This window comes from Pan troglodytes, chromosome 11 (genome assembly GCF_028858775.2).
Source record: "Pan troglodytes isolate AG18354 chromosome 11, NHGRI_mPanTro3-v2.0_pri, whole genome shotgun sequence".
In the NCBI taxonomy this organism is placed as follows: Eukaryota; Metazoa; Chordata; class Mammalia; order Primates; family Hominidae; genus Pan; species Pan troglodytes.
In genome coordinates this window covers 28,197,637-28,215,127 of record NC_072409.2, presented here as the reverse complement: position 1 = coordinate 28,215,127, position 17,491 = coordinate 28,197,637, and the positions used below count along the sequence as shown (strand labels likewise).

The 17,491-nt window shown below is 43.7% G+C and overlaps 1 protein-coding gene and 1 long non-coding RNA gene across 3 annotated transcripts in view; one reads left to right on the top strand and one right to left on the bottom strand.

Moving 5' to 3' along the window:
* Positions 1–3,475: 3,475 nt before the first annotated feature.
* On the bottom strand, positions 3,476–16,269 carry TXN (thioredoxin). The gene is made up of 5 exons (XM_001142154.5): positions 15,843–16,269; positions 10,857–10,961; positions 10,299–10,358; positions 4,233–4,298; positions 3,476–3,679 (listed from the first exon to the last, which is right to left on the bottom strand). The coding sequence occupies exons 1-5, from the start codon at positions 15,864–15,866 to the stop codon at positions 3,617–3,619; spliced, it is 318 nt and encodes a 105-aa protein (XP_001142154.2). The 5' UTR covers positions 15,867–16,269; the 3' UTR covers positions 3,476–3,616.
* LOC134807725 (uncharacterized) overlaps positions 16,103–17,491 on the top strand; it is a 59,814-nt gene continuing 58,425 nt past the window's right edge. For both annotated transcript variants that reach the window (XR_010148883.1, XR_010148882.1), the window contains exon 1: positions 16,103–16,406. This is a non-coding gene — a long non-coding RNA (uncharacterized LOC134807725). The remainder of the gene's footprint in view (positions 16,407–17,491) is intronic.

The window sequence follows — 17,491 nt, the reverse complement described above, 5'->3', positions numbered from 1 at the left end:
TCCCTATTCCCATTTTCTTTCCCTGAAACCCATGTATGCTCCTGGCCTCAAATCCTTGACCTGCTGAGTTCCAATCTTCCTCTACCCCACTTCACCTCCTTCTCATGGTCACCCTAGTCTTTGTCTTCTCTGGAAATTTGTTTCTCAAATCTGTTTTTTAAATCTCACTCTGCTTACCACCTCTCATCTTCTTAAAGTTTGCTTGCTCAGTCACTCCCACTGCCACCCTTCTTTGACCTTGTCAAGACCTCTAATCCTTAGACACTCCTTTTTCTGTGGCTCACCAGCCTCTTCTTGGCTTCTCCTCTCTACTTCTCCAGGCTTGATTCTATACTGCATCAGTATAATCAATCCCTCAAAAGTACTGTCAGCTTCTCTGCATCCCCACTCACTACTGGACTCAACTACAAAAACCCAATCCCGCTCCGGCTTCAACTCTCCACCTTCGGTTGCCTGCACACACAGCAGGGCTCTGAGGTCCTAACAAACCTCATGCAGACACTCAACTATGCCCAGAAACCATGCTTTGCTTTGCCACTGTGAAGATAACAATTTCATACCTTCTCCTCAAAACTGCCTGCTTGGAAAACAGAAACTATCAGATGGAAATGCCGTCTTCCCATCCCTAAATCGACAATGCTCTCTAACCTTGCGCTCACTTCCATCCCACTGATTATGGTGGAGGAAAGACATAACCAACACCAATCTCTCCTATTGTGGTCTGAGTCTATTCTTTTTTTTTCTTCTAACTTCTAGCTTTATCGAGGCATATTTGACAATAATTGCTTATATTTAAGGTGTACAATGTAATTATTTGATATATGAATGCACTGTGTCGTAATCACATTACTTAACATATCTATCACCACAGTTACCATTTGTGTCTGTGTGTGTGGAGGGTGGGGTGAGCACACTTAAGACCTACTCTTAGCAAATTTCACGTGAACAATATGGTATTATTAACTATAGTAACCATGGTGCACATTAGCTCCCCAGAACTTATTCATTTTATAACTACAAGTTTGGGCCAGGCACAGTGGCTCATGCCTATAATCCCAGCACTTTGGGAGGCCGAGGTGGCCGGATTGCTTGACAGATATGAGAAGTGTGATTTCTGTTCCCTCCAATCTGGCTTCCTTCCCCATCACTCCATAGGAATTTTGTGTTGCAATCACCAACCTCCATTTTGTTTTCTCAACCTTATGTTTCTTAGCTCCAAGGGAATTTGGTAAATGATACTCCTTCCTTTTTGAAATGTTCTCCTCTGTTCTTCCAGGATAAAACCCTCTTCTGGTTTTTGTCTTTCCCCTCTGGCCACCCTTCAGTCTCCTTTGTCTGTTCCTATTCTACTTGATCTCCAAATATTGAGTCAGGCTATCTTGAGCCCTCTTCACTCTGGACTCTTCCTGGGTGATGTCGTGTTTGTTTATAAGTGCCATCTACATGACAATGTCTTGCAAATTTCTATCCCAGTCCAGACCTGTCCTTGGAGCTCTCAACTAGGTATCCAACAGCCTGCACAGCACCTTCAGTGGGATGTGCACCTCAGAAGCACCCAACTCAGAAGGGCCAGAGACTGACTCCCTCACCACCACCCCTTTCTCCCTCCCATCCTCACCTCACTCATGACATCACATCATACCCCGACACCCAGGGCTTCTGCCAGAAACCTGAGATTCACTCCTGGGTCTTCCTCTCACAGGCCCTTAGGCTTTGTTCCATCTCTGTCACTTCCCCACTGTCCTCCTAGTCACAGCTATCATTATCTCTGATCTAGGTAATTGCAAAAGCCTAACTGGGGCTGGGCACAGTGGCTCACGCCTATAATCCCAGCACTTTGGGAGGCTGAGGTGGGTGGATCACCTGAGGTCAGGAGTTCGAGACCATCTTGGTCAACATGGTGAAACCTCATCTCTACTAAAAACACAAAAATTAGCTGGGCATGGTGGCGGGTGCCTGTAATCCCAGCTACTCAGGAGGCTGAGGCAGGAGAATGGCTTGACCCTGGGAGGCGGAGGTTGCAGTGAGCTGAGATTGCGCCATTGCAATCCAGCCTGGCTGACAAGAGCAAAACTCCATCTCAAAAAACAAACAAAAAAGCCCAACTGGTTTTCCACTTTTTAGTTTCCGTTTTCTGTACAGGTGCCAAAATTACTTGTTAACAAAGCATGTACCCTGACTTACCCTTCGATGGTTTCTCATCCCTTCTAGAACAAATAACGCCCTGGCTGACCTGGCCCTGCCACTCTATCGAGCTTTATTTCATGCTCCTCTGATGATTCTATAAGGTACCAAGCTCTTTCTTGACTCAAGCCTTTGTGTCTGTCATTCTCTCTGCTTGAAAGCTGATTCCCTGGCTCTCAGCAGGTTGGAGTACTTTTTATCCAACAGCTCTGTTTACAGTCACCTCAAAGAACCCAGGTCCAACCACCTGATGCACAGCGGGTTCCCCTATTCTTCTCATTACTGCGCCCAGTTTTTGGTTTTGCCTTGTAGAATATACCAGTCTATTATTCACCAGTTTGTCTCTGCTTCTAGAATGTAAGCTGTATGAGGATGAGGGTGTCTTAGTCACAGCTTTATCCCAAGCCTAGCATGATGCCTGGCACATAACAGGCATTCCATTAGTATTTTGAGAGATCATCTAAGTTTGGCATCCTAATTTCATATGAGGAAAGAAACTCAACTAAGGGCCCATCATTTTCCTACTTACTCAGATTGTTGCACTGAGGGCAATGTAGTAGTTAAAGGCACATATTCTGGTACCAGACTTCTTTGGTTCAAATCCCAGCTCCTCCAATGACTAGTTGTGATGCTGGGGAAATTACCACCCTTTGTCTGTTTCCTCACAGGTAAATGGGGATTATAGTATCTATATCTAATAGGATTGTTACAAAGATTAAATGAATTAATAGAAAGATGATACCTGGCATATGATAATTCTGCTCTTCATTATTATGTAAACTCAAAAAGTTTCTTCAACCCCCCAACCCCTTACTGTGCTTAGAACACAAGAAACAATGTTCTTTGAATGATATAAGTAATAATTTCCCACAACTTTTACCACTCAAGACAGAACCTATGTCTGGCCTATACAACTAGACTTTCTCAGATACTTCGAGGAGAATCACGATCCGATCCTCGTGGCAAAACAAACAAAACGAATAAGTCCTTCATGAGTGGACATCAATTTTGGTCATGCTGATCTTTTGGAGAGCATAGAGGATTCACCTGCTAAAACAGAGAATGCTATTTTCTCTGTCAAAAGAAAACAAATAACAACATACTACTTTATTACCTGCATTGCCCCCAACAAGAGATTTTTGTAGCAATACATTAAGGTAGCAATAATAATTTTTAAAATCTTAAAATAATCAGTGGCGTACAAGGTTACTAAAAAGTGATTGAGAATATAGGAAAATACATTAAATGACCATTTCACATTTATTTTGAAAGCTATTCAGACACGAGACGGTTTTAAAAAGTGTTAGAATTAATGTTTTATTGTCACGCAGATGGCAACTGGGTTTATGTCTTCATATTTTATATTTTTGTAAATTAAAAAAATTACAAGTTTTAAATAGCCAATGGCTGGTTATGTTTTCAGAAAACATGATTAGACTAATTCATTAATGGTGGCTTCAAGCTTTTCCTTATTGGCTCCAGAAAACTCACCCACCTGTTAAGAGAATATTGAATTGACATTAGACGTAGCACTGTAGCACTGTTTTATACATAAAATATGTATAAATATGTATTTATATATATACATATACATATGTATATGTAAACATATGTATAAATATGTATTCAGCATAGAATGAAGGAAGAATAGGGGTGGAGGGAAGAAGAGGTATAATCTTATTTAAAATAAACTTCCCTGAATAACATACAGTTCATTTAAGTTATAAACAAAAAATATCAGAGAAAAGTCAAAAGGCTCAAGTACAAATTTTCTTTTACACAATACTTAACAACAAATGAACTGCCCAAGTCTAAGAAATTCTATGTGCTTTATGATATAAATAGGACTAGTTCTAGGAAAGATTGATTTTCAGTTAGCTGTCACATTATGTACTTAAGCCAATGAATTCTGGCATATTTAAAAATTCTTAAAAGCAGAACTTGGTGATATGCCTCAATCTTTAAAGGGAACATCACTCCAGTGATTTATTCACTTATACTGGGTTTCCTATTGCCCAGTTAGAGTTTTAAAGGTCAGATGTACGTACCTTTTGTCCCTTCTTAAAAAACTGGAATGTTGGCATGCATTTGACTTCACACTCTGAAGCAACATCCTGGTAGGGAAAGTAGCAAGGGGAGAGGATTAAATACAAGACTGCGAGTACCGAGCTTTGACAGAAGTAATCCAAAACCAGAAACTTTTCCCTGTCATGTACCCCACATTTCCGCATGAGGACATTTTTCAGCATATGAAAATTAATATAATGAATATAATGGCAGTACAAAAGCCAAACCGGTTATATTCTCAATGAAGAAGTTTTATTAATATTTACTTCCTTTGATGGGCACATTAACAGGCAGAATGTTCAGAATGTTACTAGCATCAGATACCCCAGCGATCCAATATGCTCTTTAATCCAATCAAATTTTCAACTATTTTAAGTATCATACAAAGAAGCAACAAAAAATTCTGCTACAATTGGACTCAGTATGATAATCTTAACTATTCCTCAGAACTAGTACCTCTTATTTCTTGCTCATAATTTTTCCAGTTTTATTATGAAGGCAGAGTACACAGAATGATTATATAAAGGCTAAAAAGTCTAAAAAAATAAAAATCAATTGTTCAAGAACAAAATAATAGTAATCTAAAGGAATAACCCCACACTGGGTTTACTGATTATTATTATTTTTGAGACAGGGTCTGGCTGTGTCACCCAGGCTGGATGGAATGCAGGGGCATAGTCTCAGCTCACTGCAACCTCCACTTCCCGGACTCAAGCCATCCTCCCTCCTCAGCCTCCCCAGTAGCTGGGACTACAGGCACATGCCACCACACCTGGCTAATTTTGTGTGTGTGTGTGTGTATATATATATATATATACACACACGCACATACACAATATATATATATTTTTTTAATAAAAAATATTTTTTTATTTTTTATAAAAAAAATACATATTTTTTATAAAAAAAAAATATATATATTTTTTATAGGGACAAGGTCTCTCCATGTTGCCCAGGCTGGTCTCAAACTCATGAGCTCAAGTGATCCGCCTTCCTCGGACTCCCAAAGTGCTGGGATTACAGGTGTGAGCCACCACACTCAGCCTCCTGCTTATTTTTAATTAAAAACTGATTTGTGAGGCCAAGGCCGGTGGGTTACCTGAGATCAGGAGTTTGAGACTAGCCTGGCTAACACGGAGAAACCCCATCTCTACTAAAAAGACAAAAATTAGCCAGGTGTGGTGGCACACATCTGTCATCCCAGCTACTCAGGAGGTTGAGACAGGACAATTGCTTGAACCTGGGAGGCGGAGGTTGCAGTGAGCTGAGATCATGCCACTGTATTCCAGCCTGGGCGACAGAATGAGACTATCTCGGGAGGAAAAATAAAAAGACTCTGTGAATTCTCAAACCTTGCTGCAGTATCAGAATTACCTGAGGGGTACTACAAGTTTCCCCATCAACCCCATCTTAAACCATTACAGTTGAAGTCGGGTTTCAGGTGACTCTGATGCTCTAACCTTTGAAAGCTATCCTACTAAGAAAATCGACAAATTCCTAACATTGCAAATTGGGCTAGTTGATACGTATTTTCTCCTCTCCTAGAAGTGGCTGTTACCACAGCTAAAGATTTTTCTACAGCTCAAAGGTAATTGAAGTAACACACATTCCTCAACTGTGGAATGCTAAATGAGAACTCTTATAATACCCCATGCTCAACACATTGTTCATGCTATAAGAGGGCAAGGTTTGGAGGACAATACCACGAAACTGGTTTGGTTGGGAGCCCAATAGAGATTGAAAATGTCAGCCAGGCACTCAAAAGAGGACTGGGAAAGAAATATAGAACCACTCAGAACCTAAGCAGCACAAGCTATACAGGACAGCAAGCAAGCAGGCAGGACTGTTGATAACCAAATCACGGAAACCAACGGAGAATTCTCAAGGGGAAGACAGGCCAGCTACAAACACTATGACGACCTCTAGGATGGTGGGTGGCACTACTGTTGAGGAGTTCTTTCTAGGTAATCTTTACTTTTTCTTGTAATGCTGGACACCTGCTGAGCATGAAAGTACAGGTTCCAGTAAGAGGCACAAGGACAGTAATGGCTGGAATAAAAATGGTGAATGTTTATTGAATGCATACTATTGAAAACTCACTCCAAGTAAGGGTCAGAGGGAGGTTACCATTTATAAAATAAGTATCATAACCCTGTTGGCTGTCAGAGAAATAAGATTGGTCTATCATTTTCAAAAGGGCTACTACTCATACTTTTCTATCAATCTATGGAGGCAAAGTTAAAGTTCCTCAGTTTGTCAGAGGGTCACTTCAAGGTTTTAAAAGACACTTTCAGGCCAGGCACGGTAGCTCATGCCTGTAATCCCAGCACTTTGGGAGGCCGAGACGGGTGGATCACTTGAGGTGAGGAGTTCGAGACCAGCCTGGCCAACATGGCAAAATGCTGTCTCTACTAAAAATATGAAATTTAGCCTGGTGTGGTAGTGGATGCCTGTAGTCCCAGCTACTCAGGAGGCTGAGGCAGGAGAATCGCTTGAACCCGGGAGGTGGAGGTTGCAGTGAGCAGAGATGGTACCACTGCACTCCAGCCTGGGCGACAGAGTGAGACTCTGTCTCAAAAAAAAAAAGATACGTTCAGGGTGATGAGGGTGCACCAAGCAGACACGAAGGAGGAGCTCTGTCATACGGAAGTCCTCGAGCGCTTTGCACACCTATAGTAATGCACCATATAACATTTAGGTCCACAACAGATTGCATATATTGTGGTGGTCCCATAAGATTATAATGAAGTTGAAAAATTCCTCTCACCTAGTGATGGGTTAATGTCATAGCCCATCGCATTAGCTGGTGCAAACAAATGTGCGCTGCAATTACATACAAAGTATACCACTACAGACTGCTTCACCTGTAGAGCAGCCATTCTTTTGTGCCTTTACTTTCTTAATAAACTTGCTTTCACTTAAAAAAGCGTATCACTACAATTATGGACAGTATATACTACTTGATAATAAACACCTAGGTTACTGGTTTTTGTATTTACTTTAATTTCATTATTAATTTAGAGTGTACTTCTACTTATTTTTTTAAAAAGACAGTTACTATAAAACAGGCTCAGGCAGGCCCTTCAGGAAGCATTCCAGGAGAAGGCACTGTTATCATAGGAGATGAAAGGTCCATGCATGTTACTGTCCCTGAAGACCTTTCTGTGAGACCAGATGTGGGGATGGGAGACAGTGATACTGATGATCCTGACCCTGTGTTGGTCTAGGCTAATGTATGTGTTTGAATCTTAGTTTGTAACAAAAAGTTTAAAAAGTCTTTTTAAAAAAAGCTTATAGACTAAGGATATAAAGAAAATATTTTTGTAGAGCTGTACAATGCATTCGTGTTTTAAGCTAAGTGTTATTACAAGAGTTAAAGAGTTAAAAAAATAAAAAAACTATAAAGTAAAAAAGTTACAATAAATTTATTGCTGAAAAAAGAAATTTTAAAAATAAAATTTGTAAGCATACAGTGTTTATAACGTCTACAGGTTCTAGGCCTTCACATTCACTCACCACCCACTCACTGACTCGCCCAGAGCACCTCTCAGTCCTGCAAGTCCCGTTTATGGCAAGTACCTTATAAAGGCATACCATTTTTTAATCTTTCATATCATGTTTTCACCATACCTTTTCTATGTTTAGATACACAAATACTTACTGTTGTGTTATTAACCGCCTACAGTATTCAGTACAGTAACATGCCTTACCTGTTTGTGGCCTAGGAGCAACAGGCTTTACCACATAGCCTAGGTGTACAGGAGGCTATGCCATCTAGGTTCTGTAAGTACACTCTATGTGTGCACAACAAAATTGCCTAACATTTCTCAGAAAGTATCCTCATCATTAAGTGATACATGACTGTACTTCCCAAAGGCAGTAAGAAGATGTGTCCTCAGTACAGTATGGTGCATTGGTCTGCCTCAAGGACTGACTTTACCTTCTGTGCTGCAGTGCCATTACCTGTTCAATGAGGGTGCTAATAAAAAATACTCCTATAGTTATTGTGAGGATTAAATGACATAGTGCATGCAAAGGGCTTATCATGGCATCTGGCACCTATTATTACTTTCAAATAAAAATCAAGGCTGGGCGTGGTGGATAATCCCAGCACTTTGGGAGGCCGAGGTGGGTGGATCACCTGAAGTCAGGAGTTCGAGACCAGCCTGACCAACATGGTGAAACCCCGTCTCCACTGGGGTTTTAATTTTGTAAAAATACAAAATTAGCCAGGCATGGTGGTGCATGCCTGTAATCCCAGCTGCCCAGGAGGCTGAGACAGAGGATTGCTTAAACCCGGGAGGCAGAGGTTGCAGTGAGCCGAGATCATGCCACTGCACTCCACCCCAGGTGACAGAGCGAACTCCATCTCAAAAAAAAAAAAATCAAGTTGCTATCTGATAGGATCAGTGGCAGTTAGAATTTCTCTATTCCAGGTGCAATTTTCCCCTAGCTAAATTGACCTTAATAAGACTAAGTTTGATTAAAACAAGGAATAAGGATTTTTCACAAAAATGCAATTACACTCTTTAAAAAAAAAAAAAAAAACTCTGGGACACATCTAGAATAGTAACTTAACAACCATATCACATTCATCATTCATTCATTCCACACCTATACTACATGCAAGGCAGGTGTGCTAGGTGAAGGGGCAACCAAGGTGAATTAAGACAGGGTCTCTGATCCTAGGAATCTACTGAGACTAATGGTAATGGACAGACATAAAGATCATTATAATAATTGCCAAGATTCACTGAGTACTTAGGGCACACAAGGGGGTAAGTGGAGAAGGGGTGAAGCTCATGACAAGGAGTTAGTCAGGTAGGAAAGGAAAGGACAGGCCAGATGGAGAAGACAGCACAAGCCAAGGCAGGGGTTGCCCAAGGCACAGAGTCAAAAACTGGCTAAGAATACACAATCTGGGGTTGTTGCGCCCTCCCATGTTTCGAGAGCACTGCCATATGCCTGTTTTAAGTGACCCTTCAGCCTTTATTGGATATTCCATGTTTGCTCAATGAATAAGCAACCTTGGGAGGTTGATGGGGCAGGTCTTAAAGCTCAAGGAAGAGGAGTGACTGGCCTAAGCAGATGCTAGTGAGCCAGGACTGGAAGCCAGGTCCAGCGCCTCTGTTGCCACACTGCACCCCTCCCACATGGCCTTTCCTTCTCCACTAGGGCTAAATGAAAATGCTCACATATCTGTAAAGGGCCCCGAAGTGATACCTCCTCAACCAGCTCTCCTAGGTCTGTGGTCATGTGCTAAGCACCCGATCTACACCCACCACAAGACAGAGCATCCTCTGATGGGTAGTGCTTAAGGTCAAGGGCTGGGAAGCCAGAACACTTCACTTTAAATCCTAGTTCAGCCACATACTCACTGAAACTTCATGAACAACCTCTGTGTTTCAGTTTTCTCATCTATAAAATGGGGATGATAACAGCACTCAGGATTAAATGAACTGATACTTAAAAACTACCCAGAACAGTGCCTGGTATATACCTAGTGCAAAACAAGTATTTGTTAAATACAACCAACCCTGGAATTTCTTCCAAATTATTCTCTCAGGTACCTTGGTGTTTATTTGTTAAAACATTTGTGGTTTCTAATTGACTAAAATCAACCAAGACTAGAATAGGCTTGCAAATGCAGGTTCTCAGGCTACTGCAAGTTCACAAAGAGCCCTACAAGCGGTCTCATAATTTGGTGACTCCATCAAGCCTATGGATGTAATGATCATAGCTAAATTCAATCTCCATTTATTGCACATCTCAGAGTGTAAAGTAGAATGTAGAGTTTTAGAAAGGTGGGTGGCCGATAAGATTCAGAAGTCTCACTCATTTATTTTTGTTTACTTTAGGATGTGATATACAGCTCCTGATAGCTAGGATTAAGCTCCTAACTTGCCTGCTCTTCTGAGATAGAACTTTTTAGATAGGATTACAGTTCTAGAATTATTTGACATATTTATGGAAAAAAGCACTGTGCAATTCAGAGAAAAAGGCCAATGTGAAAAGCTCAGCAGTATCTCATATTTCCAGCTACATACCTGACAGTCATCCACATCTACTTCAAGGAATATCACGTTGGAATACTTTTCAGAGAGGGACTGGAAAATTTAAAATGAAAAATCCAAAAAGATTTAGAACTAGGTAATGGCAATCAACATACTCAAGCTTCTTAAATGGAAACTTAATAAAAGTAGAGACTAATTAAAGATCCAAAAATTTAGATCTTTGGAGACATAGATCTAAGAGACATAAATTTTCTCTAAATCAAATTTTTCTTAGTATAAAACAGTTTGGCATATCAAATTCTGAGGCTGGGATTCAAATTCTGAGGCTGGGATTTCAAATAAGGCCCATGTTTCAATGTGGGGAAAAAAAGAACTATTTAAGACAAAATTAACTTCTAAAATTTGTTTTCAATGGGCTACATGTATCAAACCTAAATTATTTGTTATACTACTACTTTTAGATCAAAGATCCAGCCAAAGAAACTCCCCCACCGAAACCAAAATCCTTTAACTGTCTTTCTTTCCTACCGTTGTGACTACCAACCCAAAAAACACAAATCTCTTACAAAGTAGACATTGTTTAATACTCACATGAAAGAAAGGCTTGATCATTTTGCAAGGCCCACACCACGTGGCTGAGAAGTCAACTACTACAAGTTTATCACCTGCAGCGTCCAAGGCTTCCTGAAAAGCAGTCTAACAGCAAAAGAAAAGCTTATATTAAATAAATAGTTAAATATTAAACCTTCAAAAGAAAGACTCGACACAATGACACAAAGCACATTCTGGAGGTCCTCCTTTCAGGACCTACTTTTTAGCCAAAAAAAAAAAAGATCCCCAAACAAGCCAAATAAAACTCAGTTTGAAGAAATTCTATACATTGTTGGTAGTGTTACTTGATAAGATGAAACAAGATATAATGTGTAGAGTATACTGACATTCTCTTCATGACTATTTTATAAAATATTGTGAACTGGCTATTTTTTCTCTACACCAAACAAAAGGAAAATAAAAATAGACATTTGTATTAAAAATGTTTCCATGTCAAGCCTAGGTGTATGGTAGACATTCATTAAACACTTATGGATTATGAAAGGGGTCACTTGAAGTCACAAAGGCATAGGATTTTGCAATTGAAACATCACAAGTTACTTAAAAATAAAAGTTGGCTGGGCATGGTGGCTCACGCCTGTAATCTCAGCACTTTGGGAGGCCAAGGTGGGCGGATCACTAGGTCAGGAGTTCGAGACCAGCCTGGCCAATATGGTGAAACGCTGTCTCTACTAAAAATACAGAAACTAGCTGGGCGTGGTGGCGTACGCCTGTAGTCCCAGCCACTCAGGAGGCGGAGGTTGCAGTGAGCCAAGATTGTGCCACTGCACTCCATCCTGGGCAACAGACGGAGACTCCGTCGCAAAAAAAAAAAAAAAAAGCTATGACTTTTGATTAAACTCATTTGTCTATGGTGGACCATACGAAAATCTAAAATTTTTTGAAAAGTCAAGGAAACTCACCTTCCCCAAACCTCAACACTCAGACATCACTGTTGACATAAGCATAATGGGGTTTCCAGAGCTGAGATCACACGTTTACCAACCTTTGATTTTTGCCCTTTATTTTAAAACTACACCCTTGTCATTCATTAAATGAAAGTTTTCGTTCCTCATGAAGGAAATTTTTCATAGATATTATTTTTCATAAGGAATGCTTGTTAAATAAAATTCTCAGTAGAAATGATCAAGAAATCTCTTACCACTAACTTCCCTGAATTATTTACTATCTAGATACTGTAACCCTGGGAACCGAATATTCTAGTTACCAAGGACTCATTTTTGTTTTGTTTTGTTTTTGAGACGGAGTTTCACTTGTTGCCCAGGCTGGAGTGCAAAGGCCTGATCTCGGCTCACTGTAACCTTTGCCTCCGGGGTTCAAGTGATTCTCTTGCCTCAGCCTCCTGAGTAGCTGGGATTACAAGCCTCTGCCACCAGGCCCAGCTAATTTTTGTATTTTTAGTAGAGACAGAGTTTCGCCATGTTGACCAGGCTGGTCTTGAACTCCTGACCTGAAGTGATCCACCTGCCTTGGCCTCCCAAAACAAAGGACTCATTTTAACCACATTAGTACGTTAGTGCTGACCAAACCCAAAAACCAAACCAGAGCAATTAAGATAAATCAAAACATAAACATCTATATCTGAAATCTAGGTTTTCTTCAAGGAAACAATGCTGGTCAAGTAGGTTTAATAAAAAATGAACATTCCCCGCCCCCCACTGCCACAAGAGGTCTCGTAAAGAAAGAAATCAAATAAATAAAAAACCATAAGATAAAAAACCAAATAAACAAAAAAAACCCAACAAGAAAACACTAATATGACCTCATGTAGTAATAGTTACTTCTCTAGATTTCTAATTTCTACCTCATGTTTTTGGGAAAATAATTCACAAATGGTGTTCCTGAGAAAGGTAGGACAACACTTTCATAAATTTTTTAGTTATGCAAATCCCTGAACCCCACCTCTAGAGGTGGAGACATGGGGAGAGCTGCAGCAGGGTACATAGAAGTATAGCAATTGTTTTTCCAAATCATCACTTATTGTTCCAGATCAATTTCATTCAAAGCCTTCCCTAATGTGATTTTCAAGAAAGTTAAACCAGGCATCCTTTATTGCAAGATCCAGGTAAGACAGGAAAAAAGGTCAAGAAATGCCAATGTCTGGTTGAATAGACATTTTTGTTTCTTTAACATGATTAACCCTCATTAAAAACTTGAGATTACTTTCAAGAGGGAAGGTATTTCAAACATACTCAAGGCTTTTCCAAAACAGTTCTGAATCAAATTTAAGCACAAGTACCTAAAATTTCTGAAAAGAGGCACACAACAATAACTTTTAGCCTAACTGAACATGAGTTACACCCCACGTATGTGCAGGCTTTATGTACAAATTCTCTTCTGATACTTCTAAACGGGTATCAGCTTGACAATTATTCAAGATTGTATTACTAAGAAGAAATCACAATTTCTAGCTCCCAGAAACTAACAGGATTAATAAATGTCTCCATCACTGACACCAATAATCTGGGGGAAGCAAAACAGTGTAGTTGGGGTAAATAGGAGCAAGAGTCTAAGATCTCGTTGCCTCAACATACCTACTCTGAGGGTAATAAGTGTGAGTGGTTTCTGAAGTACTTAGCCAAGTGCCTTGTAGATGGGAGTTCAATAAATGGTAGGTGTCATTTTTTTTTAAAAGTGTTGATTTCTTCCTCATCACATTTACAGTCAATTATTCCATTCCTCTCTGAAATAGATCCCAGTTGGCCCTAAAGCACCAACAGAGTACCTCAGAAACAGAATTGTTCTGGATGGCAAATGGTGCCAATTTGGCCCATTAGGATGAAAATGTAACATGTATTCAATATTTACAAATAACAGGCTGGGCGTGGTGGCTCACGCCTGTAATCCTAGCACTTTGGGAGGCTGAGGTTGGTGGATCACCTGAAGTCAGGAGTTCGAGACAAACCTGACCAACATGGTGAAACCCCATCTCTACTAAAAATACAAAATTACTGGGCATTTTGGCAGCGCATGCCTGTAATCCCAGCTGTGCAGGAGGCTGAGGCAAGAGAATCGCTTGAACTCAGGAGGTGGAGGTTGCAGTGGGCCGAGATCGCGCCACTGTACTCCAGCCAGGGCAACAAGGGCAAAACTCCATCTCAAAAAGACAAACTAACAAACAAATAACAATCAAATTAGTGTAACTTTCGATCAATGACTTTGGATTGTTATTTTGAGGATTAATTGATTATCAGGGCCTTTGGGCCCCAGGCTGTAGTGCTTTTTTTAAAGTTCCTGTCACCCTTGTACACCTTTGTCACCGGTAGAGGAGGAAGGTGCCACCATGCTCTGACAACTGGGAGGACTAAACTGTGTGTTCCAGAAATCCTCATCAACTTTGTTTGTAGTGTCTGGATTTTGGGACAACTAACATAGACCACTCAAAGGTCTTCTGGCTCAGTGGAGGGGGTTCTTAGCAGTTGGGTTATACTGAGGTTGCCAGACCCTGGAGAACAGAATCCCAGCCCCACTCCCTTCCCCAGGAATGGATTAATAATTTGTCACACAATAGGTGCTTGGAAAAAAGTATATGAAAGACAATTCACTACTAAGGATCTTTTCAACACATGAGGGCTGCTAAAATGAGAATCCCACTAAGAAAAAACTGATTGAGAGGAAGATAAAAGATGACAGTGGCAATCAACATATGAGAAAAAAATACTGAGAGTCAATAATAATCAAAGGAACAAAAGGATCGGGGACACATTGCAGACACACTTCTGTTTCCGAAGCCCACCCGGCACGAAACAGGTCAGGGCACCCGAGGCGGGCGAGGACCCGCCCTCCTCTGCTTCCCGCAGGTGGGGAGGGGTAATCGCAGGGTAGGCGCTGGCGAGGGGTCTTCTACCATTCGAGCAGTATCAATTTCCTCCACTCACTTTTCTGACGCTGCATTTAACAAATATTTCTGGAGTGGCTACATTAGACTAGACACTGCGCGTTAGGCTCTGGGTTTCCCAGTCTACAAGGTTTTAGGCTTGCAATAACTTTCAAACATGGGAAGGCTGTTTCGCCTTGGGCATTTTTAAGAGGACAAAACAACGATCGGGATACCGATAGGTCGGCGAGCAGGCAGCAGGGCGCGGCTGCTCCCAGGAGGAACCCTGGCTCCAGCAAAACCCACCGACTGAGGGTGAATCATGGACGGGCAGGGCAGCCGAGGCCCCCGGGCCCAACCTTGGGGACTGAGTCATTCCAAAGCCACTGCTGCCGGAAACGCGCCCTGCGCCACAGGAGTCCCGTGGGCGCGGCCCGGACCTCACTTCCTCGCGGTCACCTGGGGCCCTCGGGCCTCCTGGACAGACCTGCACGTGCCAGGGGGTCTCCAGCCGCAATCCGCCCCCTTAGTGCGGATACAGCACGCGTCACCTTTGGGGCCGGGCATGGGTGGAGGCAGGCGGGGGTCTCCGGCCTAGACCCGCTCCCAAAGGGAGATCACTACCCCCGCTGCGGGTGGATCACTTCACATACGGAAAGGCAGCGGCGGCCAGCGACCCGTGCCTTCTGCAAGGGCCTTCCCTATCCTTGCCTGGGGCCTGAATCTGGATACAGATGGGGGGCCAAGGGCGGACCCCTTCCATTCCCTCATCTTCCTCCAGTCGGGGCTGCCCGGACGGGAGGGTGCAGGAGGCGCAGCGTGGGGACTCCTCACGCTGTCTGCGCTCTCACATCCCCCGGACGCTCCCCGCGTGCGTGGAATCCCCCGGGGAACAGGGTGCGAGAAACGCTGGGCACCGCCACTCCGCCCTCCAGGGGACCCTTGTCCCTCTCCTCCCTTCCTCCAGGGCAGGCTCCACCGCCTCGGGCGCGCCCAGGCCGCTGCTTCCCTCAGTCCCAGGCCGAGACGCCGCGTCCCTTTCCCCTGGCGATGCAGAGGGGCGGCCTCCGCACCTCCCGCCACCGCCTTCCCCAGTTACAGAGGCCGCGCGCGGCGCCGGCACCCTGGCCTTCCCCGGGAGCGCGTACCTTGCTCTCGATCTGCTTCACCATCTTGGCTGCTGGAGTCTGACAAGCGGCTGTAAGGACCGATGGAAACGGATCCAAAGCACCACACAGAGCTTCAAGACTCGCTGCTTGCTCTCTCCCTTTATAAACTGGCACGCCCGGCGTGCGTGTGGCGGGGGCGCGCGCGCCCGGCCGGACCTCCGCGCCCGTCGCTGCGCCCCGGCCACGCCCCGCCCCTGGAGCCTGCGAGCCGGGATCGGGGCGGGGCTGGCGCAAGCGTGGGGCGGAGCTCCAGGGCTTCAGCTCCTGTACCCCCAAGCCCAGCTCGCACACCAGCTGGAAGTGGGGATCAGCACTGCGCGTGACGGTGGGAGGCGGGGAGACGGACAGTCACCCCCAGAGACACAAGGTCCCTGCCGGGTCACCTGGGGATGCGTCCGCCGGGCCTGAATCGAACACGCCCACGCTCGAGATGGGGACCGCCCAGGCAGGGCTGGATTCCTCGAAAACGGCCGCCACGCCCCGGCCCCCCCAGCCACGTGAACCCCACAAAGTGCTGAGTAACGGTGACCGGGAAGTATCTCGGTGTGTACGTCCTTGCCTCCTCTCCGGAATTTACCGTGACCGTTCTCTTCTCTGTAACCTCCTTCTGTTCTTTCATTTTCACTGCTGAGCCCGCTGCTCCAGCTTGACACAGCGGTTTAGTGCGGTAGAAACGACCGAGGGACTGGTTGGGCTCTTGACCATCAGACAGCTGCGTGTGAGATGGAAGTGCCACCGGGTTGAGCTCTGCAACTTAGTTAAGCAGTTGTGACCCTGGAAAGGTCCTGACCTCCTAAAGTCTCGGTGTTTCCTTCTGTAGAACGGGAATCATGATGGTCTCAGTCTCACGGTGGTGGTATTTTGAGGGTTAATAGTGCTTGCAAAGGACCGTGCTTGGCACATAGTAAACACTCCATAGATAGTTCTTACTATTCGGTGTCTTGCAGGGACTGATTGGGCCTGGCCACCTTATACAGCATTTACAATGGCACAGCACGCACATTTGTGTGAGATTCTTCTAACAGAGGCAGACTCCTGGAACAGAAGTCGGAGTTTGCATTGATCCAGGAATGCCTGTTGCAGGTTATGTCTGGCAGGGCTGGGGATTGTGGAAGGTGGGTATGTTAGTTGGCCTTGTGGAGCCAGGAGGGCCTGTCAGCGGCTGGAAGTGGAGGTTGAAAAGCTGCTCACAGGAACGAGAGCCAGAAGGCTGGGAGGGAGAGTCCCAGGTCTGTATTTTCAGAGCTGAGCTGTTCCCGATGAAGCTGCAACTAGGTGTGATTGCCTAGGGGTGGTAATACTGCTGCCTGGCTGCCCCCTGAAACCCCTGGCTTCCTTCTTTCACTCTTTCAGACAGAGGAAGGGAGGAAACCAGAGGTTTTGAATCTATTGTGCAAAGTTTCTAGGGGGCTGAGGAGCACGGAGCATGAATATGGATATAGGCAAGGGACACATTCTATAGACAGCCCATAGGGAGGGAAGACAGACTGCCCTGAATGCAGCAATGTTCCCAAAGAGAGGGAGGTTATTGGGGCAGAGAGGAAGGAGCTGTATGGAGCACCCAGAGCAGAATCTATAACCTGCTTTTCTGCTGCTGGGTTTTCAGTTCAGCTGCATCCCAGCTTCCT